Source organism: Bos grunniens, chromosome 10 (genome assembly GCF_055505025.1).
Source record: "Bos grunniens cultivar Pamir isolate PY7600 chromosome 10, Bosgru_T2T1.0, whole genome shotgun sequence".
In the NCBI taxonomy this organism is placed as follows: domain Eukaryota; kingdom Metazoa; phylum Chordata; class Mammalia; order Artiodactyla; family Bovidae; genus Bos; species Bos grunniens.
The window spans coordinates 65,585,169-65,607,937 of NC_141174.1; the positions used below are offsets into that span (position 1 = coordinate 65,585,169).

The 22,769-nt window shown below is 44.3% G+C and overlaps 2 protein-coding genes across 18 annotated transcripts in view; one reads left to right on the forward strand and one right to left on the reverse strand.

The window, feature by feature from the left end:
• The window catches only part of ZNF106 (zinc finger protein 106), a 53,807-nt gene extending 43,065 nt beyond the window's left edge, over positions 1-10,742 (forward strand). For all 7 annotated transcript variants that reach the window (XM_086321670.1, XM_086321669.1, XM_086321671.1 and 4 more), the window contains 7 exons: positions 1,475-1,666; positions 2,109-2,171; positions 2,856-2,975; positions 3,512-3,583; positions 4,401-4,472; positions 6,268-6,414; positions 6,855-10,742. In XM_086321670.1, the coding sequence (XP_086177796.1) occupies positions 1,475-1,666; positions 2,109-2,171; positions 2,856-2,975; positions 3,512-3,583; positions 4,401-4,472; positions 6,268-6,414; positions 6,855-6,911 (723 nt within the window). In that variant the 3' untranslated portion in view covers positions 6,912-10,742. The remainder of the gene's footprint in view (positions 1-1,474; positions 1,667-2,108; positions 2,172-2,855; positions 2,976-3,511; positions 3,584-4,400; positions 4,473-6,267; positions 6,415-6,854) is intronic.
• A 484-nt stretch (positions 10,743-11,226) lies between these two features.
• CAPN3 (calpain 3) overlaps positions 11,227-22,769 on the reverse strand; it is a 56,467-nt gene continuing 44,924 nt past the window's right edge. For 6 of the 11 annotated variants that reach the window (XM_086321732.1, XM_086321730.1, XM_086321727.1 and 3 more), the window contains 13 exons: positions 22,473-22,484; positions 21,607-21,815; positions 20,809-20,845; positions 18,837-18,854; positions 15,465-15,578; positions 14,424-14,501; positions 13,995-14,052; positions 13,835-13,899; positions 13,283-13,351; positions 13,115-13,193; positions 12,790-12,906; positions 12,418-12,476; positions 11,227-11,882 (listed from right to left, as the gene is read on the reverse strand). In XM_086321732.1, coding sequence (XP_086177858.1) covers positions 11,856-11,882; positions 12,418-12,476; positions 12,790-12,906; positions 13,115-13,193; positions 13,283-13,351; positions 13,835-13,899; positions 13,995-14,052; positions 14,424-14,501; positions 15,465-15,578; positions 18,837-18,854; positions 20,809-20,845; positions 21,607-21,815; positions 22,473-22,484 — 942 coding nt within the window. In that variant the 3' untranslated portion in view covers positions 11,227-11,855. Of the gene's footprint in view, positions 11,883-12,212; positions 12,477-12,789; positions 12,907-13,114; positions 13,194-13,282; positions 13,352-13,834; positions 13,900-13,994; positions 14,053-14,423; positions 14,502-15,464; positions 15,579-18,836; positions 18,855-20,808; positions 20,846-21,606; positions 21,816-22,345; positions 22,485-22,769 lie in introns of those variants that run through there. The other 5 variants (XM_086321731.1, XM_086321729.1, XM_086321728.1 and 2 more) reach the window with 4 other exon arrangements.

A 22,769-nucleotide genomic window follows, 5' to 3' on the forward strand; every position in this document is an offset into this window, starting at 1 on the left:
GATAGGTTTGGTTATTAATTAGTTGTGGCATTCTATCCCAAGGCCATCTGATCACCTTTTAACAGTGTATGAGGAGTTTGCTATATTGTGCCTAATTAGAATATCATATGTTTAATTAGTATTTACTGTCTCTCCTTCTACCAGCTATCTGGAACTATGTACAAGAAATGCAATAAAATATGCTCTGGTTTCTGCCTTTAAAAAGCTTAGAATCAAGTTAGAAGAAACTAGCCCATAAATAATCAAATATCAAGTTATTTGGTTCACTTGATATGAATAGATCACAGAAGACAAAATACATTTTAAATGTTTTAAAGGCTAAAACTTGAATTACCAGTTCTATTTTGTGAGGTTAATGTAATCAAAGGCAAATGAAGTTAGGAGCCAGATTTTTGGGGCAAAATGATGGCAAATTCAAATGGGAATGATCTTTATTTTTTGTTTTTTTTTAAATGGTCTTTAAATGGTTGAAAAGCCCCAGCAAAGACGGACTTTGAGACAGAGATTTGAGAGTTTTTACAGAGGTGTGAATTTTGAATCCTTGTTAGGGCTGGACCTTTTTTCTGTTTTGCCCACACTCCTGGAATGCAGTGCTTTGATGATGGGGCTCATCAAAAAGCCAAGGCTGTTGACCTTGGCCTGTCTACCTTTGGGTCCTGAATGCCTTTCATCTATCTCCCCAGCATTTTAAGATGGTTGAGATTAAGGTTCCCAGCTGCTGCTCTTGCCGAGTCTCTGGGAGTTTTGTCTTTTACTTGCACCTAAAATACCTTTTTAGAATTTTGGGAAAGTAGGAAACTATGAACAAGATTGGTTTGGGTATAAGGAAAGCAAGTCTAAAATCTGAAGTAAAGGAATGTTTATCCACATCCACATTCAGGATGTGACCATGCTGTGCTGACTGACATAAAGGTTCCTATAGTTTAACTTAATGTTATGAGAGAGAAACATAGAACCAGAGGTCAGAAAAAGGTCAGAATAACATAAAAGTTGGAGAATGAGAAACTGGTTGTCTAAGTAGTTCTCAAAGAGAATTTTGGAAGCAACCATGTCAAATAGACTACATACATTCTGGATGACAAAAATCAGACTTCTTGGGTCTTTGGCATGGAAAATGTATTCAAATATGGAAAAAAGATTTCTCTTTCATGTCATTGACTTAAGGGAAGTGAGAGAGGACATAAAAAGAGAACCAAATTCTAATTATGATCAGGATAGCATGGGTCAAAGATAGAAATGGATTTATAACGTAAGACTGTCCCCACTAGAATGGAGGAAGAAGGTGTCATGAGTACAGTGTTAGAATGGGAATGGCAGAGGTTGGGGAGTTAGGGATACAGAGTGGATATGAAAACTTACAGATGGGTGTTAGACTTTATAGAGTTTGTATCAAGGTAGTGATTTTGGATTAGTTGATGCTGAGTTTTTCCACCTAAGTGGTTTTTACTTCATATAATGGTGGCTTATTTTTCAGAACAACAAACGACTTGAAATCTTTGAATGCCATGGCCCTCGGGCTGTCAGCTGTCTTGCCACAGCTCAGGAAGGTGCCCGAAAGTTGCTGGTTGTGGGTTCTTACGACTGTACCATTAGCGTACGCGATGCACGGAATGGATTGCTCCTTAGAACTCTGGAGGGCCACAGCAAAACCATCCTCTGCATGAAGGCAAGTATAAAACAGGAGTTCATTGTCTGGTGCAAACAGAAGAGTTCAAATGAAGTTTCCCATGTTTTCTAATGCCTTGTTTAGAATACAGGAGGTTACAGTCCTTTTCCTTAGGCCTGGAATCACCACAGGACGTACTATTTTTTAGCATATTAATTGAGAGACAAATATCTTATAGAATGTAGATATACTCAAATGCTGTTCTAGGCTACTTTGTAATCATTCCAAAGAAGCAACAAACCCAATAATATGTTGTCAGTTCATCAGAGTACTTATTGGCAGCACATAAATCAGAAAATTTGTCTGAGAAACTTATTTTATACCTCATTCATGCTCATCTCAAAATAGGGTGGAAACTAGACTTTGCCAATGTATATTACAAGTTAAAGGAAACCTCAGAACTTTATACTGAATCTCACTCACTGAATTTTTTTTCTTTAAGGTGGTGAATGACCTTGTGTTCAGTGGCTCCAGTGATCAGTCAGTCCATGCTCACAACATTCATGTAAGCCTTGTTGGTGTATCTTTAATAAAATGGTGGATAAAGCTTGAAGGGATTTCTCAGACCTCTTGCAATTTAAATTAAGCCTCCTTTCTAGTGAAAGACTTAATAATAATCCCTGTGCATAAGCTCTTGGATACTGTTAAGCACTATAGAAATCAAAATTCTTGGGGGCAGACTCAAAAGTTTACATCAGGTTTAGTTTGAATGTCTCATTTAAATGTGAGACATATTGAGCATCTGAGACTCTGAGAAAGTAGATATGATACATAGTTTAAAATAGCACAAATAGAAACCGCTGTGAGACTCTGCTTGGGTCATAGAGGCCACTTTTGAAGTTCAGTTCCTAGTCTGAACTTCTGAGGTTATTCAGCCTCAGGAACTTTTTGTCCAGATCCAGTGAAATGATAAAAGTGAATATACTTCGAACACTATAAAATACATACACACAGAGTTGTGACCCTTCTCTCTCTGTAACACTGGGTTCTCTCCATCAAGATACAGTGCATATATTTTATATAAGTAACAAATGCTTGTGAGAATACTTCACCTGTCTAAAATTAGTACAGCTACATGTGTGTACAAGTAGTCTCATCATTACCTCTTTTAGAATTACAGAATTATAAATCTCAAAAGTCAAGACTCTTAGAAATCAGTCTAGTGACTCTTGTCTCTCTTCTGATGCAGACTGGTGAGCTTGTCCGGATCTATAAAGGTCACAATCACGCAGTGACTGTGGTGAATATCCTAGGGAAAGTGATGGTGACTGCTTGCCTGGATAAATTTGTTCGTGTCTATGAGTTACAGGTAGAATTTAGATTCACTATTTTGTTTGAATGATTTGAAGAGATGGTCTGTTTGGATTTGGTGTGTATGTGTTTTTTTTTTTTTTAATATGGAAAGGCTGGGGTGGAACTCAGAAATCTGTGTTCTTCATAAGTGTTGTAGGTAATTATGAAGTAGTTTGGTCCTTGGACAGCACTTTCAGAAATACTGCCCTGAGATACCTGGTCAGGGTTTTCTGGAGGGCAGCTGTAGCCTGTCACATCTGTGTGGTTCTCTGTGTATAATTTCAGGTTTGAGACTTTGACACTACACAGAAATTGGTGGGGAATTTTCCCTCCCAAATACCAGCTCTTCCCTTGAGGAGGAGGACTTATTAAAAAGATTGCTGTTCGATTATACTTCTGTTAACAAGTGACTGGTGCTTCAGCTTGATACCTGAGGTACAGTTTTAAACTTGCAAAAGCCTTCAGGGACTATGCTTATTAAACACAAGGTATAAATAACCTTGATTCTCTTTCTCCGCCCCCCCCCCCCACCCCGCCCTGCATCCACTTAAGTCACATGATCGATTGCAAGTTTATGGAGGACACAAAGACATGATTATGTGTATGACCATCCATAAAAGTATGGTGAGTTTAATTTGCTGTGCCACATAATTTGCTTTTGAATGTGTTTACTAAAAATTCTACAGACTCTTAGTAATGTTACTACTTGTCACTTCCAAAAATGATATCTATTTTTGATATGCCTCATTATTGAATGTTTTCTATCTCTTGGTATTATAATATTGAGAAGTAACCCAGTAGTGCTCTTGAATATTAGATTTTTATTAAGAACTAAAATAGTTACAATAAAAATGTATAATACCACCATTGGATAGAAGATAAATTTAAGGTGTTTCCAAAAAAACAGGTGAATGGTGTTTTCTTCAGAGACATTATGATCTGGAAAATACATTGGAATAGAGTCAGGAGATTTGGTCATTGTGGCATGGTTATAGCAGACCTAAAAGTAGAAGCTAACTCATGTAACCCTACTAATCTTTGATTTATTTTATTTTTAAATTTTGAGGTTGAACCAGAATGGATATTTTTCTAACTTTAAGCTGTAGAGCCTTTGTCCCAGTGAAATTCAGAAGCCTGATATGTAATGCCCAGCAGAAGCCAGAGCTACACCAGTTAAAGTATAAGCAGTGCCTCTGAGCCCTACCACTTCTGCTCTCAACGACAGTCCCAAGAATGGCTTTCTAAGGAGCATAGCTTCCAAGTATCCAGACTAGAAGATGTATAAGATACTTTCCTATTATGGTACTCTGGGGCTGGTTTGGGTTTAGGTTTAAAGTTTCCTGTTGTAGTGCTACCAGCTTTTGACTCTTATTTTGAGGATGTTCATAGTAGTTTTATTGTGTGTTGTTTTAGTCTGATAATGATAAACATTTTTCTCTAGATTTATACTGGCTGTTATGATGGCAGTATTCAGGCCGTGAGGCTAAATCTGATGCAGAATTACCGCTGCTGGGTAAGAATTAAAACTGTTCTTGTCACCAGACTTAGATGTTGCCCAACCCCAGGCCAGTTTATAGATCTTCATTATCATTGGTTTAACATTTTCATATTGAGTCTTCCACCATAGGACAAATAAGCTTATTTTTTAAAAAGTGTATAAAATGCTTCTGTAATTTTATAGTGAAAGTTCAATCTTAAGGTTAGATACAAACTATGTTTAAGTGTCCATTCAGAGGTTATTTCCTTTGTGTTTTTTATTTTGCTTTATTACTGTATTAATACATGCCTACAAAAACATCAGTAATACAGAAGTGTGTGAAAGAAAAGTAGAAGTGCTTGTTTTCATAACCTGCCTACAATATTTTACCCATTCCTCAGGCATTTACATGTATTAGTAGTTTGGTTTGTTCATTGGTTTTTGAGAAGTAGACAAATAAAAATTTGCCCTCTTGAAGTTTTAAACCTCAGTTCACTAGACTAAATTTCATGGTTTTTATTTTAGAGTGGAGGATGGTGATTAAACCTCAAAACTTTCACACTGTTTCTTATAAACCTTAATTTATTTCATCAGTTCTAATAGTACTGACCAGAGAAGAGTGGCTGGCACTGAATTTTTTCCCCTAAACCCTAATCCCCTTTTCAGCATTGATGAACTGTATGCTCACATTTTAAAATCTGAGTTTAAATTTGTCTCTGGCCTAATTACTTTTCAGCTTTTTATACATCACTCTCTTTGATTTTTAGTATTCTCAGTGAAGACAGGCAAAATCTAGTAAAACAGTATCCAAAACATACTTAATCCAAACCAGTATCCAAAATAGACTTATCTAGAGAAATGAGGAAAATACCTTCTGGTTTTGAAGCTGGGGCTATAAAATAGTGTTTACAGAGGGAAAATTAAAAATTTCATTACTGTTTATAAATGAACTTGTTAGAATCATTTCTTAAAAGCCTGTAAGGAAAAAAAGCCAAAACAAAAGAGTGTTTATGCTTTCTGACTAACAATTGAAATATAGCCACATTTATAATACAGTAAAAAAAAAAAAAAAAAGATCACAAGACTGTGATTCAAGTGATAAAAATTGTGAGTAAAGACAAGCTTCCTTGGCAGTTTTCTGCCAGTATTTCCACAAATGTAGTTTTCTTTATCATACATTTGTGTTTTCAAGTTTACAAGCCAACAATTCTTAGAATTGTTAAAAATAACTCAAGTATTACAGGAAAGCTCTTTGTCTTTTTAAATAAATGAACTGAGAAACTCTTTTTATGATGGCAAGATAAAGAATTATTATGGTTTAACACGCTCTATGACAACCTAGAGGGGTGGGATGGAGTGGGAGGTGGGAAGGAGGTTCAGGAGGAGTTCATACCATAGGCTCATACCATGAGCCATAGGTTCACACCTATGGCTGATTCATATTGATGTATGGCAGAAACCAACATAATATTGTAAAGCAATTATCCTTCAATTAAAAATAAATTTTTTAAAAAAGAATAAGTATAGTTTAAATTGAATTTTATTTAATTTGCCTGTCAGTATTTGCTAACAGCTTCATTATTTAAAGATGTAATGGCTACATTAGAGCTTTGCCTTCTCAAAATACTGAACTGTCAAAAGACTTCCTAGTCTTTTCAAAGTTTCTGAATAAATTCATGATTAATTTGGTTGCCTCTGGCTTTTTTGAATTTGCCAGCCAAGAATAAATTAAAGAATAGGGGCTTACTCATAGGCTACAATGAAGAATATTCTCATTGCATGTTTCCCGTACTCTTTATAACTTAACTCTTTCAATTCTCTCTCTCTCCAGTGGCATGGCTGCTCTCTGATATTTGGTGTTGTAGATCATTTAAAACAACATTTGCTGACTGACCATACAAATCCAAACTTTCAAACTCTGAAATGTCGCTGGAAGAACTGTGATGCTTTTTTTACTGCTAAGAAAGGATCCAAACAGGTATATCAGTGGGATTTGAGGTCAACCCGGGGTCATTGACTGCTCAGAGCAGGGTTCAGTAAACCTTTTTTGCCTTATTAGAATGTTCAGACTTGCAGTAAACAGGGAGAGTGTAAGGATTTCTCTTTTTATTATTATTATTATTCACAGATTTGAGAGATAGCTTAATGAGGTTTCAAGTGAAGAATTAGGTAGTTTTTGAGAAAAGTGCCTAAAGAGAATGTTTTCACTTGTTCCAATCCAGTAACTGAACCTAGAGGTTTATTACAGCATTCTTTTGTTAAGAACTCAAGTGCACAGTTCCATGTGAATTAAGAGTGATGGGTCCTAACTGCCTTTCATGGATCACAGATTAGACCTGGGAAGCTCTCCGTGGCTTTGACTTTCTTTTGACCTACTACCAACCTCTTTCTCATGGGTCCTTTTCCCTTTATTTCTAGGATGCTGCAGGACACATTGAACACCACGCTGAGGATGACAGCAAAATTGATTCATGAAGTTTTTTGCCTCCCATGTTGGGAAGTCTTTAGTTGAACTAATCTCATATCAGCCCCTTGCACAGGCCAATGTCCTCCTTTCTCCAGTGAATCAGGGAAGGAGAAAGTGGTTACTAGCCAGGCTTACTACTAGCATAAGTCTGGGCAGCTCTATGGGATGACAGGTTACACTTCTAAATTTTTGCTGGAGGTTTGTCAGATTTAAACAGATTTTTAAGGAGCTATACTCTTCTGGGACAGCATGGCATATAGTAATTTATGCTACTGGTGTTCTCCAGATGTTTATTAAAGACACAGATCTTAATTGGTTACCCAGTTTGACCCTAATCACACATGTATTTTATTGATTTCAGTTTGTGATTTTTAGTTTCTGTTCTTATGATGATTTAAACCAATAGTCACGTGTTTAAGTTCAAATTTGTTCAAATGTTAGGTTTTTAGGATCAGACTTAATTTCTCCTTAATTATTGCAATCAGTTAATTCTAACCACTGGGTATTTTAATTGGAAGCAAATATTTTCTTTTCTTAACAATTATGTACAATGTGTTTCAATATTCTCTTCTTAGATGGACAGAGCAGCCTTTAAATGCTAAAGGGACACACAGTAGATTTTTAACAGCTGGAGTAGCTGCTCTGCTGATTATATTTTAGGAGCTCAGGCAGCAGATCACATAATGACAAATCCTTGCAGACAATAATTCCTATTGAACCTCCGCAGACTTTGATAAAGTCCTCGGTTCAAGGCAATGCACAGACCTACCATCTACTTGGAGATCTCACTGTTAGACCTGGGTACTCCCTGCAGGTATTGGCAGGCTGTTCAAACTGGACGTGTGCCTTTGTCTTTCCAGGTTCTGACCCTCCAAACGAGCAGTGGGTTTGAAACCTTTTAGTTTGCTTCATTGCCAACCCCTCTCCCATTCTCTGGTTGTGCCTAGACTGACAGCAGCCATCATATAGTTCCTCTGGGCTCATGAGGTACTTTTTACCGACCCACAGTACACAAATGGGGGGAATCAGGATAAAGCATCTGAATATAGTTTTTAAGGCCTCAAGCAAACTTCTTAAAGACCAGTGTATTGCCTTCACCTCCCCCACTAAGCTGAGAAGGAAGGGTGGAGTGGGATGAAGGGAGAAGACCCTCCCTGTCCTTCAAGAGCAGCCAAATGAACAAAGCCTTGACACTGCTTTGTTTTTAAATTCTCTCTGGACTCTTAAGTGAAGCCATAGCGGTGTTACTTTCTAGCTTTTTGTTTCTGTGATCGTCAAAACTCTAAAAGATTTCTACAGAGAGAGGGAGGAAAGGAGAGAGGAGCCGAGTGCCACATACCGAACTCCGGATGTGATGCCCACTCTTTCCTAGAGGAGAGCAGCCAGGTTTATCTCCACCCACCTTAGTGTACAGAATTCTTCTCCCATGTCTTCACTCAGGCTTTAGGGCAGGGGAACTTCACCTGGGGTTCATGGATAGGTTTCATGAGGGTATCCAAAACCCCTGGAATTGAGTATAAGACTAAGTAGCTGTTCTTTTTTTCCAGGAAAGCCTCTGGTGGTTTTTATTAGATCCAAAAAAAAAAAAAAAGAACTAAGCTGGGAGATACATCTAGATAATGAATGGCCCCATGAATTATTTACTTCTGTCCTTATGAACGGCAGGACTCTTGTGTTGACCACATTACTGAGATTAGCATGATATTTGAGAGAGCAGAGAAGATCTTGTTGCATAAAGTTTATGTGTGCTGTTTCTGTCTGAGAACAAGCATTCCCTTCTCTTACCCCATTTCCTGTACACATGACCAGAGAAGCCAAGCTGTTCTGTGGGTTTGGGAATGGTGATTCCTAGGAAAGTACATTTGGATTTATTGCTAAACCTGGCATTTTCCTTAGGACTGTAGTGAACCCACATTCCTACATTGGCTGAGCAGTGTGCTGAGAAAGTCTTGCATGCTCTGTCACATAGGTGCCCTTCTGTTCTGCCTGAGGACATGTCTGAAAAGATGAGAGTGGTGGAGCCTATGTACAGCAGGAAGGGGATATATGAGGTGTTGGGCAGTTGTGGGGAACTGTTGTAGGTATGAACAGATTGATAGAATCAGTAAAAACTGATTTGAGCTTAACTTTGATAGAATCATGCACAGTCTATCTGCCTTTATGTATGCAGTTATGGATGTTTCTTGTACGTGTGTATGCGTGTGGGCACCTATACTTAATAATACTTCTCCCCATTTCACAGGAACTTTCTCTGAAGCCATAGCAATAATGTCTTTGTTTCAAGAATGTGTAAAACTCACTTAACACCAGGTTAGTGTACTGCCCTAAATGCACTGTTGTAGCCATCTGTTTAGAAATAAAGGCACCATAAGCATCTTGGCTGCTTATGGTTGTGTGTTATTACTTTTAAGTGTCTTCAAAGTTATGCAGAAGTCTTTTTTTTAAGTCTTCTATAATGTCTTGGCTGATTCTGGCCTTCTCTTCCCTCTCAGATTAGAGCAGTGGTTCAGGGCTTTGTGTTTGCTCTGATATTTCACACTTAGTGGAGGAAGGAAATTGTTACATGATGTGACAAAACACAACTCATTTCTTCTAAGGAATCGAATGTTATTTTTAATTACTTGTGTTTACTTCTGACAACAGAAGCCAAGAAAACCATAGCATAAATCCTTTTGTGTGTATATGCTAGTGTTTTAATGGCAGTTTGTTCTGATGAAATATCAGTGACTTCAAGTTTTATCATGAAGTTTTTAATCAGGTTCAAAATTTTGGCATGCGACTCTACTCAATATAAAGCAGTTAAACACAATGCAAACAAAGGGTTATCTTGACCTGATGTTACTTGAATTTGAGAGAACGTCATTATTACTACACTCCTGCTTTCGTGGAGAATTTTTTTTTCTGCCTCAGAAGTTGAGTGTTTAGCTCCTGAACTACCTATAATTTGTAGGCAACATTATTGCTATTTAAGTGATTATTTGCCTAACAAAGGGTTTTTTGTTTTTCTCTTTTTGGTAGATTATACAGTGGTCAACTTTAGTGACTAGGAATGTGGATGATTTGGTGGGAGTAGGTGTACAATACTTAGCGGAATGGTAATGGTATATTTTATGGAAGAGGTCCATTTGAGGGGAAATCAAACTATATTGTGAAGTGGGATTTAAGTAGCACGCCCTCTCAGGTTTGCCGTTCATATACGCTGACTTATAAATTTTGTACCTGTTACCTAAAGGAGAGCGCCTAAAAACTGTTAAGGCCATGCCTGCCACATTGTTACAACGGTGATTTTTATCCCAGCCGCAAATCCTCAGGAGCTTGAGGATTTCAGAGATGCTGTCTGAGGGTCAGAAACAAGCTGTGGTATAGGTGGTTTGGGTTATACTGAGTTCCATACATCAGTGGATGTGAAATCTTGATTAAACCAAACCTACTACTAATCAGACAGTAACCACTAACCTCACTTCCAACCCCCAACTATGTGGCCTTGCTGGGTCACCTGGTGACTAACATTTCCCAGATTTCTTCTGAATTCACAGTTGAATTAGCCCAGTTGAATTGGGGGAGAAGGAAGCAAGGAGGAAAGGCTGTTGAGGACCTTTTCTGCTGCTTCAGAGAAGTACATGCCCTCGAGCTGCGCCAGTGCCCTTGGTGTCTTGATTTTTTTTTTTAATTGAATATGGATTAGAAGACTGAAATCAGATGACATTTGACTGCAAAATGTTTATAAGCAAATAGTTTAGCCTTCTTACATTTTGGTATAAAGCTGTGAACTTCCTAACTTTGTAAAGCAACGTATAAAGCAAATATAAGAGGAAAATAAAGTACTTTTACTAATTGTTTATTTTTGTTACCTTATCTACATATTCACGGCCAACCCTTTTCCATGTTGATATAGAGATCAAGAAGGAAATTGGGTGGAAAATGCAAGATGGTTATAGATCATGGTCCAGATAAGCACGGCACACACCTTCATTTAAGGGTTTGTCCAAGGTCATACAGTAGGTCAGTGTTAGTAGAGGAGCTCTGCATCGTTACAGTCAGCTAACTTGCCCCTCCAGTTAATAGGTGACCCATTTTGTCTACACCCAACAGCTATTCCCCTTCCTTTCCTGTATCTTGGAAAGTATTTGAGTGATTCCTGTGCTCAAGAAATGGCAAAAAGGCATGATTAAAGTGGGGTTTGGGATTTGTGTGTGTGTGTGTGTGTGTGTGTGTGTATTTTCCATTGCTGTATTCTGAAACTATAGCTCTATACCCAATGGGTGAGATTGGAGCTACTCAGTCTTGCTGTAGCTCTCAATGTGAGAAAACAAAACACAATCAAACCAGCAAAACATATGCCTTTATTTAGATGAACATTTTTTTCAGAATGCAACCTAACTTATGAGTTAGATAACCCAAAATGTCCAAACCTCTTTTCACTGAACTAGTTTACTCCAGAGCAGGCCTGTCCTGAAACAGTCAGGCAGAACCAAGTGCTCATTGTGTTGCTGTCCCATGGGTGGGAGAACACAGAGATAATGGGGGGGGACACGGGGTGGGGGGATCTAGCACCAGGAAGCACTGAGTGCCATTGGCAAATGCTTCTGCAAACAGCTGCAAGCATCTAAGGAGAGTACTTGTCTTCAGAGCTGAGGCCATCAGACTCCAAGCAAAGCTCTCACTGGCCTGTGGCTAGCGGAAGCAGACAGAGGCACTTGGCTCCATGTGGCACAGGGACAACACAGCTCTCCCTTCCCCATTCCTTAACCGAAGGGTCAGGCTGGGCCTGACAAATGGACAGACGCCCTAAGTCTGGGAGGGAAGTGAGTAGAGGAGGAACTAGACTAATGAGGTGCCTGGAGGCTTCCTGGGGGTGCAGCAACTGTGTCCTTTGAGGTAAGTGACTAGCTCTGTTGGGTGAAATTGAAATCCTGAGTGATCCTCCATGCCTTGGATGTGGCCAGCTTGGTTCAGGCATACATGGTGAGTTGCAGCCACTGCAAGAGGAAGTCCCAAGATCAGAATGCACATGAGACAAAAGAGCCAAGCCCTACATATCTAAAACATAGAAGAAAAGGCCCGTCCCAGCATGCCAGACACGGAAGATTTCCTGAGAAGCATCCTTCCCACAGATCTCCCCTAGAAAGTACAGATTTTCCAGCATAAAGCCATAACTGAGGCTTCCTTAGAGCCTTCCCCCACTATGCGTTCCCCATGACCACATCCTGCTGAGCTCTGAGCTTCCCTTTATGTTCCTTTCCCATCCCATCCAATCCCATCCCTCCACCTCAAATTTTTTTTTTTTTTTTTTAATCAGGGCCACACAGCGGGGCCCCGGCTCTCGGCGGCCTCCGCCTCCTCCCGGTCCATGGGGTCGAGGCCCCAACCTCCGCTCCCCTCACCCGGAGGAGGAGGAAAAGGAAGAAGCGAATGCGGGCTCCCCACTCGGACAGCTCGCTCTCGCCTCAGCTGCCCTGGACCGCCTCCACCTCAAATTTTAAAGTGCGGGGGGAGTGTACTGTTAGGCTTTACCTCGAGAACATTGAGTTTGATGATACCGTCCCCATCCTTGTCAAATGCATTGAAAGCTCCTGCTCGGAAGAATGCACAGACCAGAGGCCAGTTACAGGTGCTCCCCCCCACCCCCGACCACTCCACCTTTTCTTAAGAGGACCATGTGCCCGGTGCTGCCCTTCAGCACCAAAATAGGCCAAAATATCACCAATAACTGCCCCTTGCCATCCCATTCTGAGCCTAAAGAGGGCCTCTTCACCTTTGTTCAGCCTGAACAGTAGATGGGTTTGTCCAGGGTCATATAGTAAAGTCAGTTAGTGGAGATTCCCTCCACCATAGGAGAGGGAGCAGGAAGGGCCTAAGAAAGCAGAAGGGTAGCTGTCCACTTACTGAACATGCCCTCCAGCCTGACAAAGCAGCAGATGAAACTGTCGAAGTCAATATTCATGTACTTGTCTGCATAGCGCATGGTAATGATATCGTAGAGCTGGTTGTTGAGGTGGAAGCCTGTTGGGGAGAGCACAGGAGAGGAGATGGGGGTGAGTCCTCAGGCCTGCTTGCTTTCTCCTTAGAACCTCCTTGTCACACTGTGGCCTAGGAGAGGAGAACAAGAAGCCCTTTCTCTGGTAGGGCCCCAGTGGCCCAGTCCTCCCCTCTCATCCCTGCTCCTACCACCTCCCATCCGCATCCTGGCCACCCCATTTCTTCCCCATACCTGCATCTTTGACTGCATTGCGCATCTCGTAGCTGTTGATGGTGCCAGATTGGTCTGTGTCATAGTGTTTGAAAATTTTCTGGCAATAGAAAATTTGAGGACAGAGGTCATACACTCAACCTCTGAATTAGTCCCTTCCTTACTCCCACCCTTGTTCTCTCCTCCCACCTGCCACGTCTTAATCTTCTTCCAGAGGTGATGAAACTCTTGCAGGTTCAGTCTCCCAGAGCCATCTGTCTGGAGGAAGGAGGTCAGGGCTACAGGGCACATAGCAAAATCCTCCTGGCTTGGGAGCAGGCCTTCTGAGGGGCTGTGCAAGGGAGGTCCTCTATAGAAGGGCTTCGCCCAGGATATCCACCCTTGTCCTGACCTAGTGTTTAACACACACACACACACACCCCGCCCCATGCTTCCCTAGTCAGAATCAGTGCCTGCTCTAGAACCCAGGGAACCTTTCTCTTAAAGACCACTCTGAGGTAGGGCCTCAGAATCCCAGGCCTGAGGTTGAGAGCAGGGGCCAGTGTTCTCCCAACTGTGCTTCCTCCAACAGCTCCTTAAAGAGCAGCAGCCAGGAAGTTCAGCACAGGGCCTCCTTAAATCTTTCCTTGAGCATGAATTTGGGCCCCTCTGCTTGACTGGGCCCCCCTCATTGTTGCCCTAGCCCCAGGAGACTACACAGGGGCTGCTGACAGGGCTGGGAAAGGGTGGCAGTAAGGATACGTCCATGAGAGCGATCATGCTACGGCAGGACTCCAGCGTGAAGCCTTGTGTCTTCAGGTCCTTATCTGAGAGGTATGGAGAAGAGTGAGGAGCTGCCTTCAGATAGGTGGACACACACTGCCCAACTGCCCACCTGCCCCTGCAGAATTAAGCTGCTCACGTTTGTTCACAACTCTGTTAAGGACGTTCTTGAGCTCATCTGCGCAGATCTCCATGTCCTGAGGAGGAAAGGGGAAGAGAATCGTGGCTCAAGAGTGCAGCAGCTGGTGGAGCATAGGCTTTGCGAATCAAATCCCAGCCGTCCATGCTTGTATAGTCCATGACAGGGCTGTTCTGTCATGGGGAAGCTGGGGCTTTTTTGAGGAAGACCCTGTACCTTCAGCTGTCTAGAGAGCAGTGGGCCCACCCAGTGGGTGTGTCAGTCTAGAACTCAAAGGACTTCACTTGTGGATTCCTGTGCTACACTCATATACCCCGTTTCCATCAAAAACCAAAATGACCTCCACTGAACAATAATGAAATAACTGGCAAATTGAGCAGTTCATCAAGGAGAGGAGTGTCTGAGTGAGTCAGAGTTGGAGGTACTCACATCGCCTGCTATCTGCCTGAAAATATTCCGGAATTGCCGCTGTTCCTCACTTTCCTGGTCGGTGTTGCCGGGCTCTAGCTGTGGAGGCACAAAGGAAAACTGGTTGGCAGGGACCAGGGAGATGGACAAACCCGAGAGGAAAGTTCCTTCTGGGCTGAAGGAGCCAGGGTGACTAAACCAGCCATAGGTGGCAGCAGGAGCTGGGTACAGAGTTAATGCTCTTCTTTCTTGGTTGAACCTACTGATCTGGAGTAAGAATCATCTGGGCCCCAAGGACCCTTCACTCTGTATCTCCCCAGCCTAGCCAGAGGAGGTATATCAGCTGTGCAGACATGTAGACAGCCCCCTTGGTCCTCTTTCCCCCATCTGCACCAGCTGGAGCCCTCTCCTCCTTTTACAGCCTGACCATCCCAACCAAACCAGCCCCAGCAGGATGAAGCAGACCAGACCAATCTGATACCTCCAGCCATTTCTGCCATCAAGGCCAAATCCTCAGAGGACCCTCCTCCCCTCCCCCGCCATTGCATGGGCACCACAGGACAGAGATGTCCCTGGGTTTATCTGGAATCTTGCCTGCTAGTCTCACCTCCTATATACTTTATATGACCTCCTGTCCTCACTCCAATCTAACACTGTCCCCTGAGCTCTGGAGGACTCCACCTCTGGTGTCACCCCCCTCCCACTACTGTTCTTTATCTTCCCTGTTAATGACACCAGGAAATGAGCTGTTCTGTCTCAGTGTCTGTCACAGGCTTTGCATCCCTCTTCTCTCATCATCCTGGCTGGATGGGCTCCAGCAGGGAAGCTCAGCGCATCCTTCCCAGGACCAGCTTGGTGTGGCAGCCAATCCCAAGACATTCATCCAAGCAGCACCCCAAATTTTAGGAGAATTTGATGAGGGAAAATGTCAGTGGGACAAACCTAAACCTCTGGATGTTAAAGGGACACCCCACCCCTATGGCTCCTCCAACCCCCATGCACTCCAAGAGCACAGGCCTCAGTTGTGTGCAGGCCACCCCACTCATGCACATGCTCAGAAACCTGTGGGGATTTTGCTTGCTTATCAGGGCTTGTGTTGTCTTTTCCCTCCTCTGTTTCCTGGTCCACACCCAGCTCCTTGTTGCTGTTTGCTCGGTCTGAAACAAAGATGATGGGCTGGAGAGAAGAGGGGAGTGGGGAGGGGGCAGGAAGGAAACAAGGATTACTGGCTGAGTGGGCACATGAAGCAACCTCTCTCCTGGAGCAGCTTTGTCCAGTGAGGAGGGAAAGAGCAGAGCTGGGACTTCTTGAACCTCTGTTCAAGCTCCATCTCTGCCACTAACAAGCTGTGTGACTTGAGGAAAGATGCTTGATCTCTCTGGACCTAAGTTTCTTATCTCCTTGTAGAGTTATGAAGATTAAACATGGTAGTTAGTACATGTGAAAATGCTAAGAATCCTAAAAGCAGCATGGTATAGTGCAGTGATTTTCAAATATTTTGTAGATTTTTTTTTTCAAATGGAAACCTTGTTCAAATTAAATTCCCCCAGAAGCTCTAAAAACTGAGCTTCTCTGCTTAATGAAGAGGGCAGAGCTCTTTTCCCTTGACACCCCCACATCACCATGGCAGCTACTAAGGCTTCTCCAAGGAACCTCTAGGACTTGGCAGAGGACACATTGAGGAAAGAACTGATTATCTACATGGTCACTGAGTTGGGTCAGAATACTTGACTGGAGTCGCAGCCATGCCCCTCACATATGAAAAATATCCTCTGGCCTGAGTTTACTCGTCCATTAATGGGGATGATAAAAACTGCTTTGCCCTTTTCATGGGGCTCTTGTGGGGATCACACAGTTACTGAATGTATAATTGTACAGGAAAAACATTTAAGATGATGCCCAAATATAAGGGGTATTTGTCAGACATGCTCATGCAAGTGAGGAGAATGTGAAAGGGTGGAGAGCGGCTGCCATGCTGTGGTGGCACTGGTTGGGGTATACATCCCATTGAGAAAGCCGGAGGAGGAAGGCAAGGCTCCTGGTAGCGGTGCAGAGAACAAGGGGACAAGCAAAATCTCTCAGTGCATAAGAGTTCCTGAGCACTCTTGAGTTCCCATTTGCTTTTCCATACTGTTCCTCTAGGGCAGCATGAATGGACAGACCATGGAGAGAGCTTCCCCAGCTTTGGCTCCCAGCAGGCCCCAAATACCTTGGCTTGCTCTTCTTTCCAAGAAAGGGGTCTTGTTCAAGTAACTGATACCTGTAGGGAATCTCAGAGCAAGTGTGGCTAGCAGTCTGAGGGGGGAAGTGTGACCATGGGGCATCCCTACCAGGCACACAACTTGGGGCCCAAGCATGGGTCTGGGCCACACAGGCCATGGAGTGTAAAGGTCCGGTACCAGAGAGCTGAGGGCAAGAAACATGGGTTCAGAACAAATATGGTTTCCAGTTCAAGTTTCCCCACTCATTAGTGGTGTGTCCTCAGACAAGGACTTCTGAATCTTTATCGTCTATAAAAGAGGGATCCTGACAGCACCTACCTTGTAGACACTGTTGTAACTGAACACAATGTATATTTTACCCCCAGCACAGGGCCTGAATATGTAGTTGGTGCTTGGTGAATGTCAGCTCTGGTCTGCACTAGCTTGGAGGACCCCTATGATGGATCTTTCCAGATGCTGTCATGAACACTAACACCAAACCTTGTCTGATGGCCTTTGGCTATTGCTCCATTGGTGTGAGGATGCCCAAAGGTCAGTCATTTCTGGATGGCACTCTGGGTGGTCAAACCAAAGTTGTAAAAGGGGTAACATTATTGTAGGCATTACTGCCCTGGAGACCACGGGGGAAGTTATCAGGTGAAAGGAGCAAGGATGGGGTTGATTGTAATCTCAAGTTCCAAAATTACACATAAAAGCTTTCCTCTGAGGCCCCTGAGATGCTCTTAGCATGCATGGTTAGCTTTAGTGATGATGTCCCTGCAGCACAGTGGTCTTAACCAGGACACCCAGGAGGGCAAGCTCCCCCGGTAGCTCTCCTTATCTTTCCCCCTGAAACCAGTCAAGTTGAGCAGCTCCTCTGGGGCCACGCATGTGAAGCTTCGCTTCCCCTCTCCCCTTCCCCATCTGGACATGCACAGCAAGCAGAGTCCATCAGGGCCCATGACTTTGAGGGGCTTAGTTCAGAGAGAGAGGTCACTATCTAGGAGGGAGTTGGCAACCTGCTTCACCTGGAATGAGAGCCCTGGCAGTGACAGCCACTCTGGGTGTCCTCTGCCACCCCCTTCCCCAGAAGGCTAAGGAAAAAGGAGTAGGGAGCAGGCAGGGAAAACAGGAGGAAGGAGTTGTCCTGTCTGCAGAGCAGGCACTGGTGTCGGAAGACAAGGCCCTCCCCCGCACTGACATGGAAATCCTCACACAACTCTGTCACTGCTCCCTGAGGACCAAGGCCCGTTGCCATTCCTGCAAGAATCAAGTCTGAGCTTAGCTTAGTCACACCCACTTCTGAGAAAGAAGAGGTTCTCCTGTGGGTTTTTGCAGGACCCCCATGTCAGGCCCATTTTCACTGGTTGGCCATCCTCCCTTTCTCTTCTAAGCAGGCAGTAAGTGGTGGTTCAGAGCACAGACTGCGGAGCCAGACCTCCTGGTTCCAGGGTGACTCTGCCACTGGCTGTGTGGTCTTGGGCATGTTGGTCAATCTGTCTGTACCTTTCCTTCCTCTGAAAATGAAGGTAATCATAGTACACACATCCCTTGCTTTATCATGCTTCGCAGATACTGCATTTTTTACAAACTGAAAGTTTGTGGCAATTCCATCTTGAGTAAGTCTAACCAGTGCCATTTTCTGAACAGCATTGTGTGCTTTGTGTCTGTGTCACATTTTGGTAATTCTTACGATATTTCAAACTTTCTCATTACTATCTTATGGTGATATGCAGTCAGTATTCTTTGATGTTACTACTACAACTTGCTGAAGGCTCAGATGATGATCAGCATTTTTTAGCAATAAAGTATTTTTAATTAAGGCACATACTTTTTTTCTTTAGTATTAATGCTATTTCACACTTAATAGACTATAGTATAGTGCAGACAAAACTTTCATATGCACTGGAAAACCAAAAACTTCCTGTGACTTGGTTTATTCTGATACTCGCTTTTTTGCAGTGTTCTGGAACTGAACCCACAATCTCTCTGAGTTCTGCGTGTACCAATCTCATAGAGTTGTTGTGAGGATGGAGAGAATCCACGGAAAGCACCTACAAGAGTGGCTGGCTCATAGCCTCCACTCGGCAAGTGTAAGCTATCAGTGCTCTGTACCCATAGCTGCCAGAGGAGCTCAGGGAAGGAGGTGGAGGGCTGGGGAGAGGAGGCAGGTCCAGTGCACACATGCTCACTCTTACACACACTGTGTGCCCACTCACCCTGTTACACCCACCTTGTTTTTTTTCTTTTTCTGTACAAGAAAAGAAAATAATAAATGCAAGATAAGTGAAAAGCAAGTTCCCAGAAAGCCCAGTGGCTTTTGGCTTCCCTGTGAACCTGGTCCTCAGTGTCGGGTGAGGTTCATAAATCTGGGTCATGTGGAGCCAAACGGGCCTGGAGGGTACAGGGAGAAGAGAATTCTCCAGGCCCAGACACAGGGCTGATACGGCTTTGCTTTTATAGTCCATTCTGCCATTGGTCGTGGCCAAGGAAGGGGAGCTTCTGGCAGATGTTTTGTATTTTTTCATGAAGTTGGTTACTAAAACACCCCAAAAGTAGGCTCACCTAAACTGGCCTGAAAATGAATTTTATTTGATTTATAGTTTTTGGTTTTTCATTAAAATTAGAAGGTCAGGGCTTCCCTGGTGGCTCAGACAATAGAGTCCACCTGCGATGCAGGATACCCAGGTCTGATCCCTGGATCGGGAAGATCCCCTGGGGAAGGAAATGGCGACTCACTCCAGTATTCTTGCCTAGAGAATTCCATGGATAAAGAAGCCTGGCAGGCTACAGTCTGTGGAGTTGCACACAGTCAGACACGACTGAGTGACTAACACTTTCACTTTTACTGGCAGCCTGCACGGATCTGTGACCCCCTGTGACAGCAATCTGAGGAGCTGAGAGCAGCTGCTCTGCATCCCCAGATTGCCACAGTCACCATCACTCCAGTTGTCTGAAGCCAAGAGGACCACAGGCAACTGTACCCGCACAGGGACACCAAAAGCCTCACACGTGCCTGCTCTGCTCCGTTAGGTAACATATGAATTCAGGTAAGCTTTTGAGTTTGCTGCACCTAATAAATACGCTACACTGATTACCGACATCCAAAAGATAAGAATAGCACCAAATGCACTTAATACTAAAACCAACGTCTGTGCTAATTCAAAAGGCCCTTGGGGATCTGCCAGTAGCACAGGGTTGGGATTAGAACCATGAGTGTCACTACCCAGAAGACAATTCAGTGGGGGTATTTATGCTGTCCTCTTATTGGCCCAGGACACACCCGCAGAGCACAAGGGACTATTTATTCACCAAAACCCAAAGTCCAAGGCAGTCATAAAACTCCTCTACATGGAGACTCCAGCAGACACCAGCCCTTTGCTTCTAACCCTGGGCCTCCCATCCCCAGGGACAGGCCTCGGCATGGGGTAGGGGAGAGAGCCTGACTCCACTCAGAGAATCTGGTTGTGAGTTCCAGCCTTGCCACTTACAAGCTTTGTGAACTCAAAGAAACCACTTAACCTCTGCTTAATCCACTTAACCCACTGAGCCTCTGCTTCCTTACTTGAAAACCACGGATGATAACCTTATTACATGTCATAAATCTTTCAAGGATCAGAGAGATGACACATGTGAGAAGTACCCTGAAGATGTAAAACATATGAACAATAGCCATTTAAGGGCCTGTGCTATTCCAGACCCTTCATGTACATGATCTCATCGATTCAAACCTCACCAAAGCCCTGTGAGGCATGTATTATTAATATCACCCCTATTTTACAGAGTAGGAAACTGAGTCAGAAGGGGTTACATAACTTGTCTAGGTCACCAGGCTGGCAGGTGGAGGACGTGGGTTTTGACACTGACTTCAGAGCTGGTGTGGTGCTGCTTTTTTTCTGTGTGAGATTCTAACTCATAAATCCAGTGCAGGCTGCAGCTGTTGTCACCCCTTCCTGTGGCCTTGGTCCCTCCCTCTAATTGCTCAAACTGCTTTTCCTTCTAGGACTCTCCTCTGTCCTTCCAGCCCCTAGACTGACTAAATGGCCCCAGGACACAAGTCCCATGACTTCAGGCCATGCCACGCAGAAGTTGCAGTAACACAGGGTAATGGCTCTGCACACCCCAGACTCCCGTGTCCCACTGCTACCCCTCCATCACCCGCCTGTTCCCTGGCCCTTTTCACATGTGAGAGCCAAACCACTCACCACTGGCCGATCCACAGAGATTGTATTCTCAACTTCCCTGTGAGGAACACAAACAAGAGGGGGTCTCAGTGTCACCAAGAACAAGTAGGAAGCAGAGGGCTTTTGCTCAGGCCACCTGGCTTCTCGGAGCCAAGTCTGGACTGACCTCAAGAGAACCCCAGGGACTAATACCCCCTACCACAGGTGCCATTCCCTGAAGCCAAGTGCAGACACAGGGCTTCTTTTTGGCTTTGTCTAGGTTTCCCAGATGCATGACCCAGACACCTATTCATGGACCTTATGTTTCGTTTAGGGACAGAGGTCAAAGTGGCAAGGGCCTATGAACTTATCTCCAGTGACAAAGAGGGCAGGATGTGGCCTTGCTGGCTTCCCTGGTCACCGTACCTAAAAGTTCAGTCACCCCCCAACTGCTCCTATCCTTCTTCCCACTTTATTTTTTCTCCTTATCACTTATGTAAATCTAATAATCTCTATATACTTTTTTCTATTACATTGTCATCTCATGCTAAAATGTTAAATTCCATGAAGGCAGGGATTTCTTTCTGTTTAATTCATTGCTCTGTTCTTAGTGCCTAGAAGAGTGCCTGGGACAAAGCAGGTGCTCAGTAGCTATCTGTGGGATGAATGGGTGGGCGGATGGATGTAGGGGAGATGTTCCCAGTGGCTCAGGAACAGGGGAAGAGGTCCTGGTCAACAGGACTCCTGGAGAGACCTGTCCGGTTATCTCACACCTCTAGTCTCTGGTATGGGTCATGTGGGCTCTTAGGGACAGGTGGGGAAAGCCAGGCTGGGACTCACTCAGAGAGGTTCCTCTTTTCCGAGAAGACCCGGAGGATGAACTCGCCCTCCTGGTGGGGCTCGTAAGTGGAGGGCACAATGACGTACTCGCTAGGAGGCAGGCGGAAGCGCTCAGACACCTCCCGCATGTTGATGTAGGTTCTGCTCCTAGCCTTGGAGGCATTGTACAGGAAGAAGTCCTTCTGCAGGTGCTGCTTGTTGCCGTGCATCTAAGGGAGAGAAGAGCCCAAGGTACCTCAGCTCCTTGGGAGGGACACCCTGTCCTGCTCACAGTCCTCCTCCAGAGGGGTCCTCCTTCCCAACTCCCTGGTCACTCATTTCATAGTCACAACCTACCAGCTTCCAATTCCCAAGGCCTCGAATAGCTCAACATCCCTGGAGCTCCCTACCCCATATCCTCTTCCTTTTCTGCTGTGATCCAGAAGTGAAGGTCAAGTCTGGCATCCCCCACTCAGGGTCACTTACCAGAATTGCTGCTGCTCAGCTCCAGAACACCTCTGGACTGGGGAAAGACCCCAGGGAGGCAGGGGTGGGGGTTGTGGACTGGGTCTGAGGGAGGTGATTCCTCCACCCCCAAAGAAGGCGATCAGCCTCACAATGTGTCTGTGTGATTCTGTGTGTGAGTGTGAGCAAGCATGTGAGCGTGTAATGGTCTCTGGTGGGCAAGGGGAAGGGCATGTTGTGGGGTGGGGGTCAGGAGGCCATGCAATGGCCCAAGGACCTGCTCTGGAGTTAGGTAAGGTGGGCCAGGCCCTCTCCTATCACAGTCCTGCCCCCAAACCCCACAGGAGGTGCCCTGATGTGCCCCAGGCGGACCCAGGACCCTGGTAACGCTGCACACACTGCTGGCTGCTCCACTTCTATACCTCTTTGGGAACCTTGGGGAGAAACAGAAAAGGAAGGTGCTCAGATTTTTGTGGATTTCAGGTCTTAATCGGGATGGAAACTTGCCAAAGGGCATGCTAGCAATCGTAGAGTGAATGAGGGGCTCGAATGCCCCATGTACCTACCTGGACAGCCCCAGCCCCACCCCCACCTCCCCTAGGTGGGTTCTTCCCCCACTGGTTACAAACTTCTAAGAGGTTCTGACTCAAGTGGGCCTGATATCAGTAGTTTTGGGGGGCACTGGATGTTGGGGAAACTGGGGAACCCCTCAGGAAGCC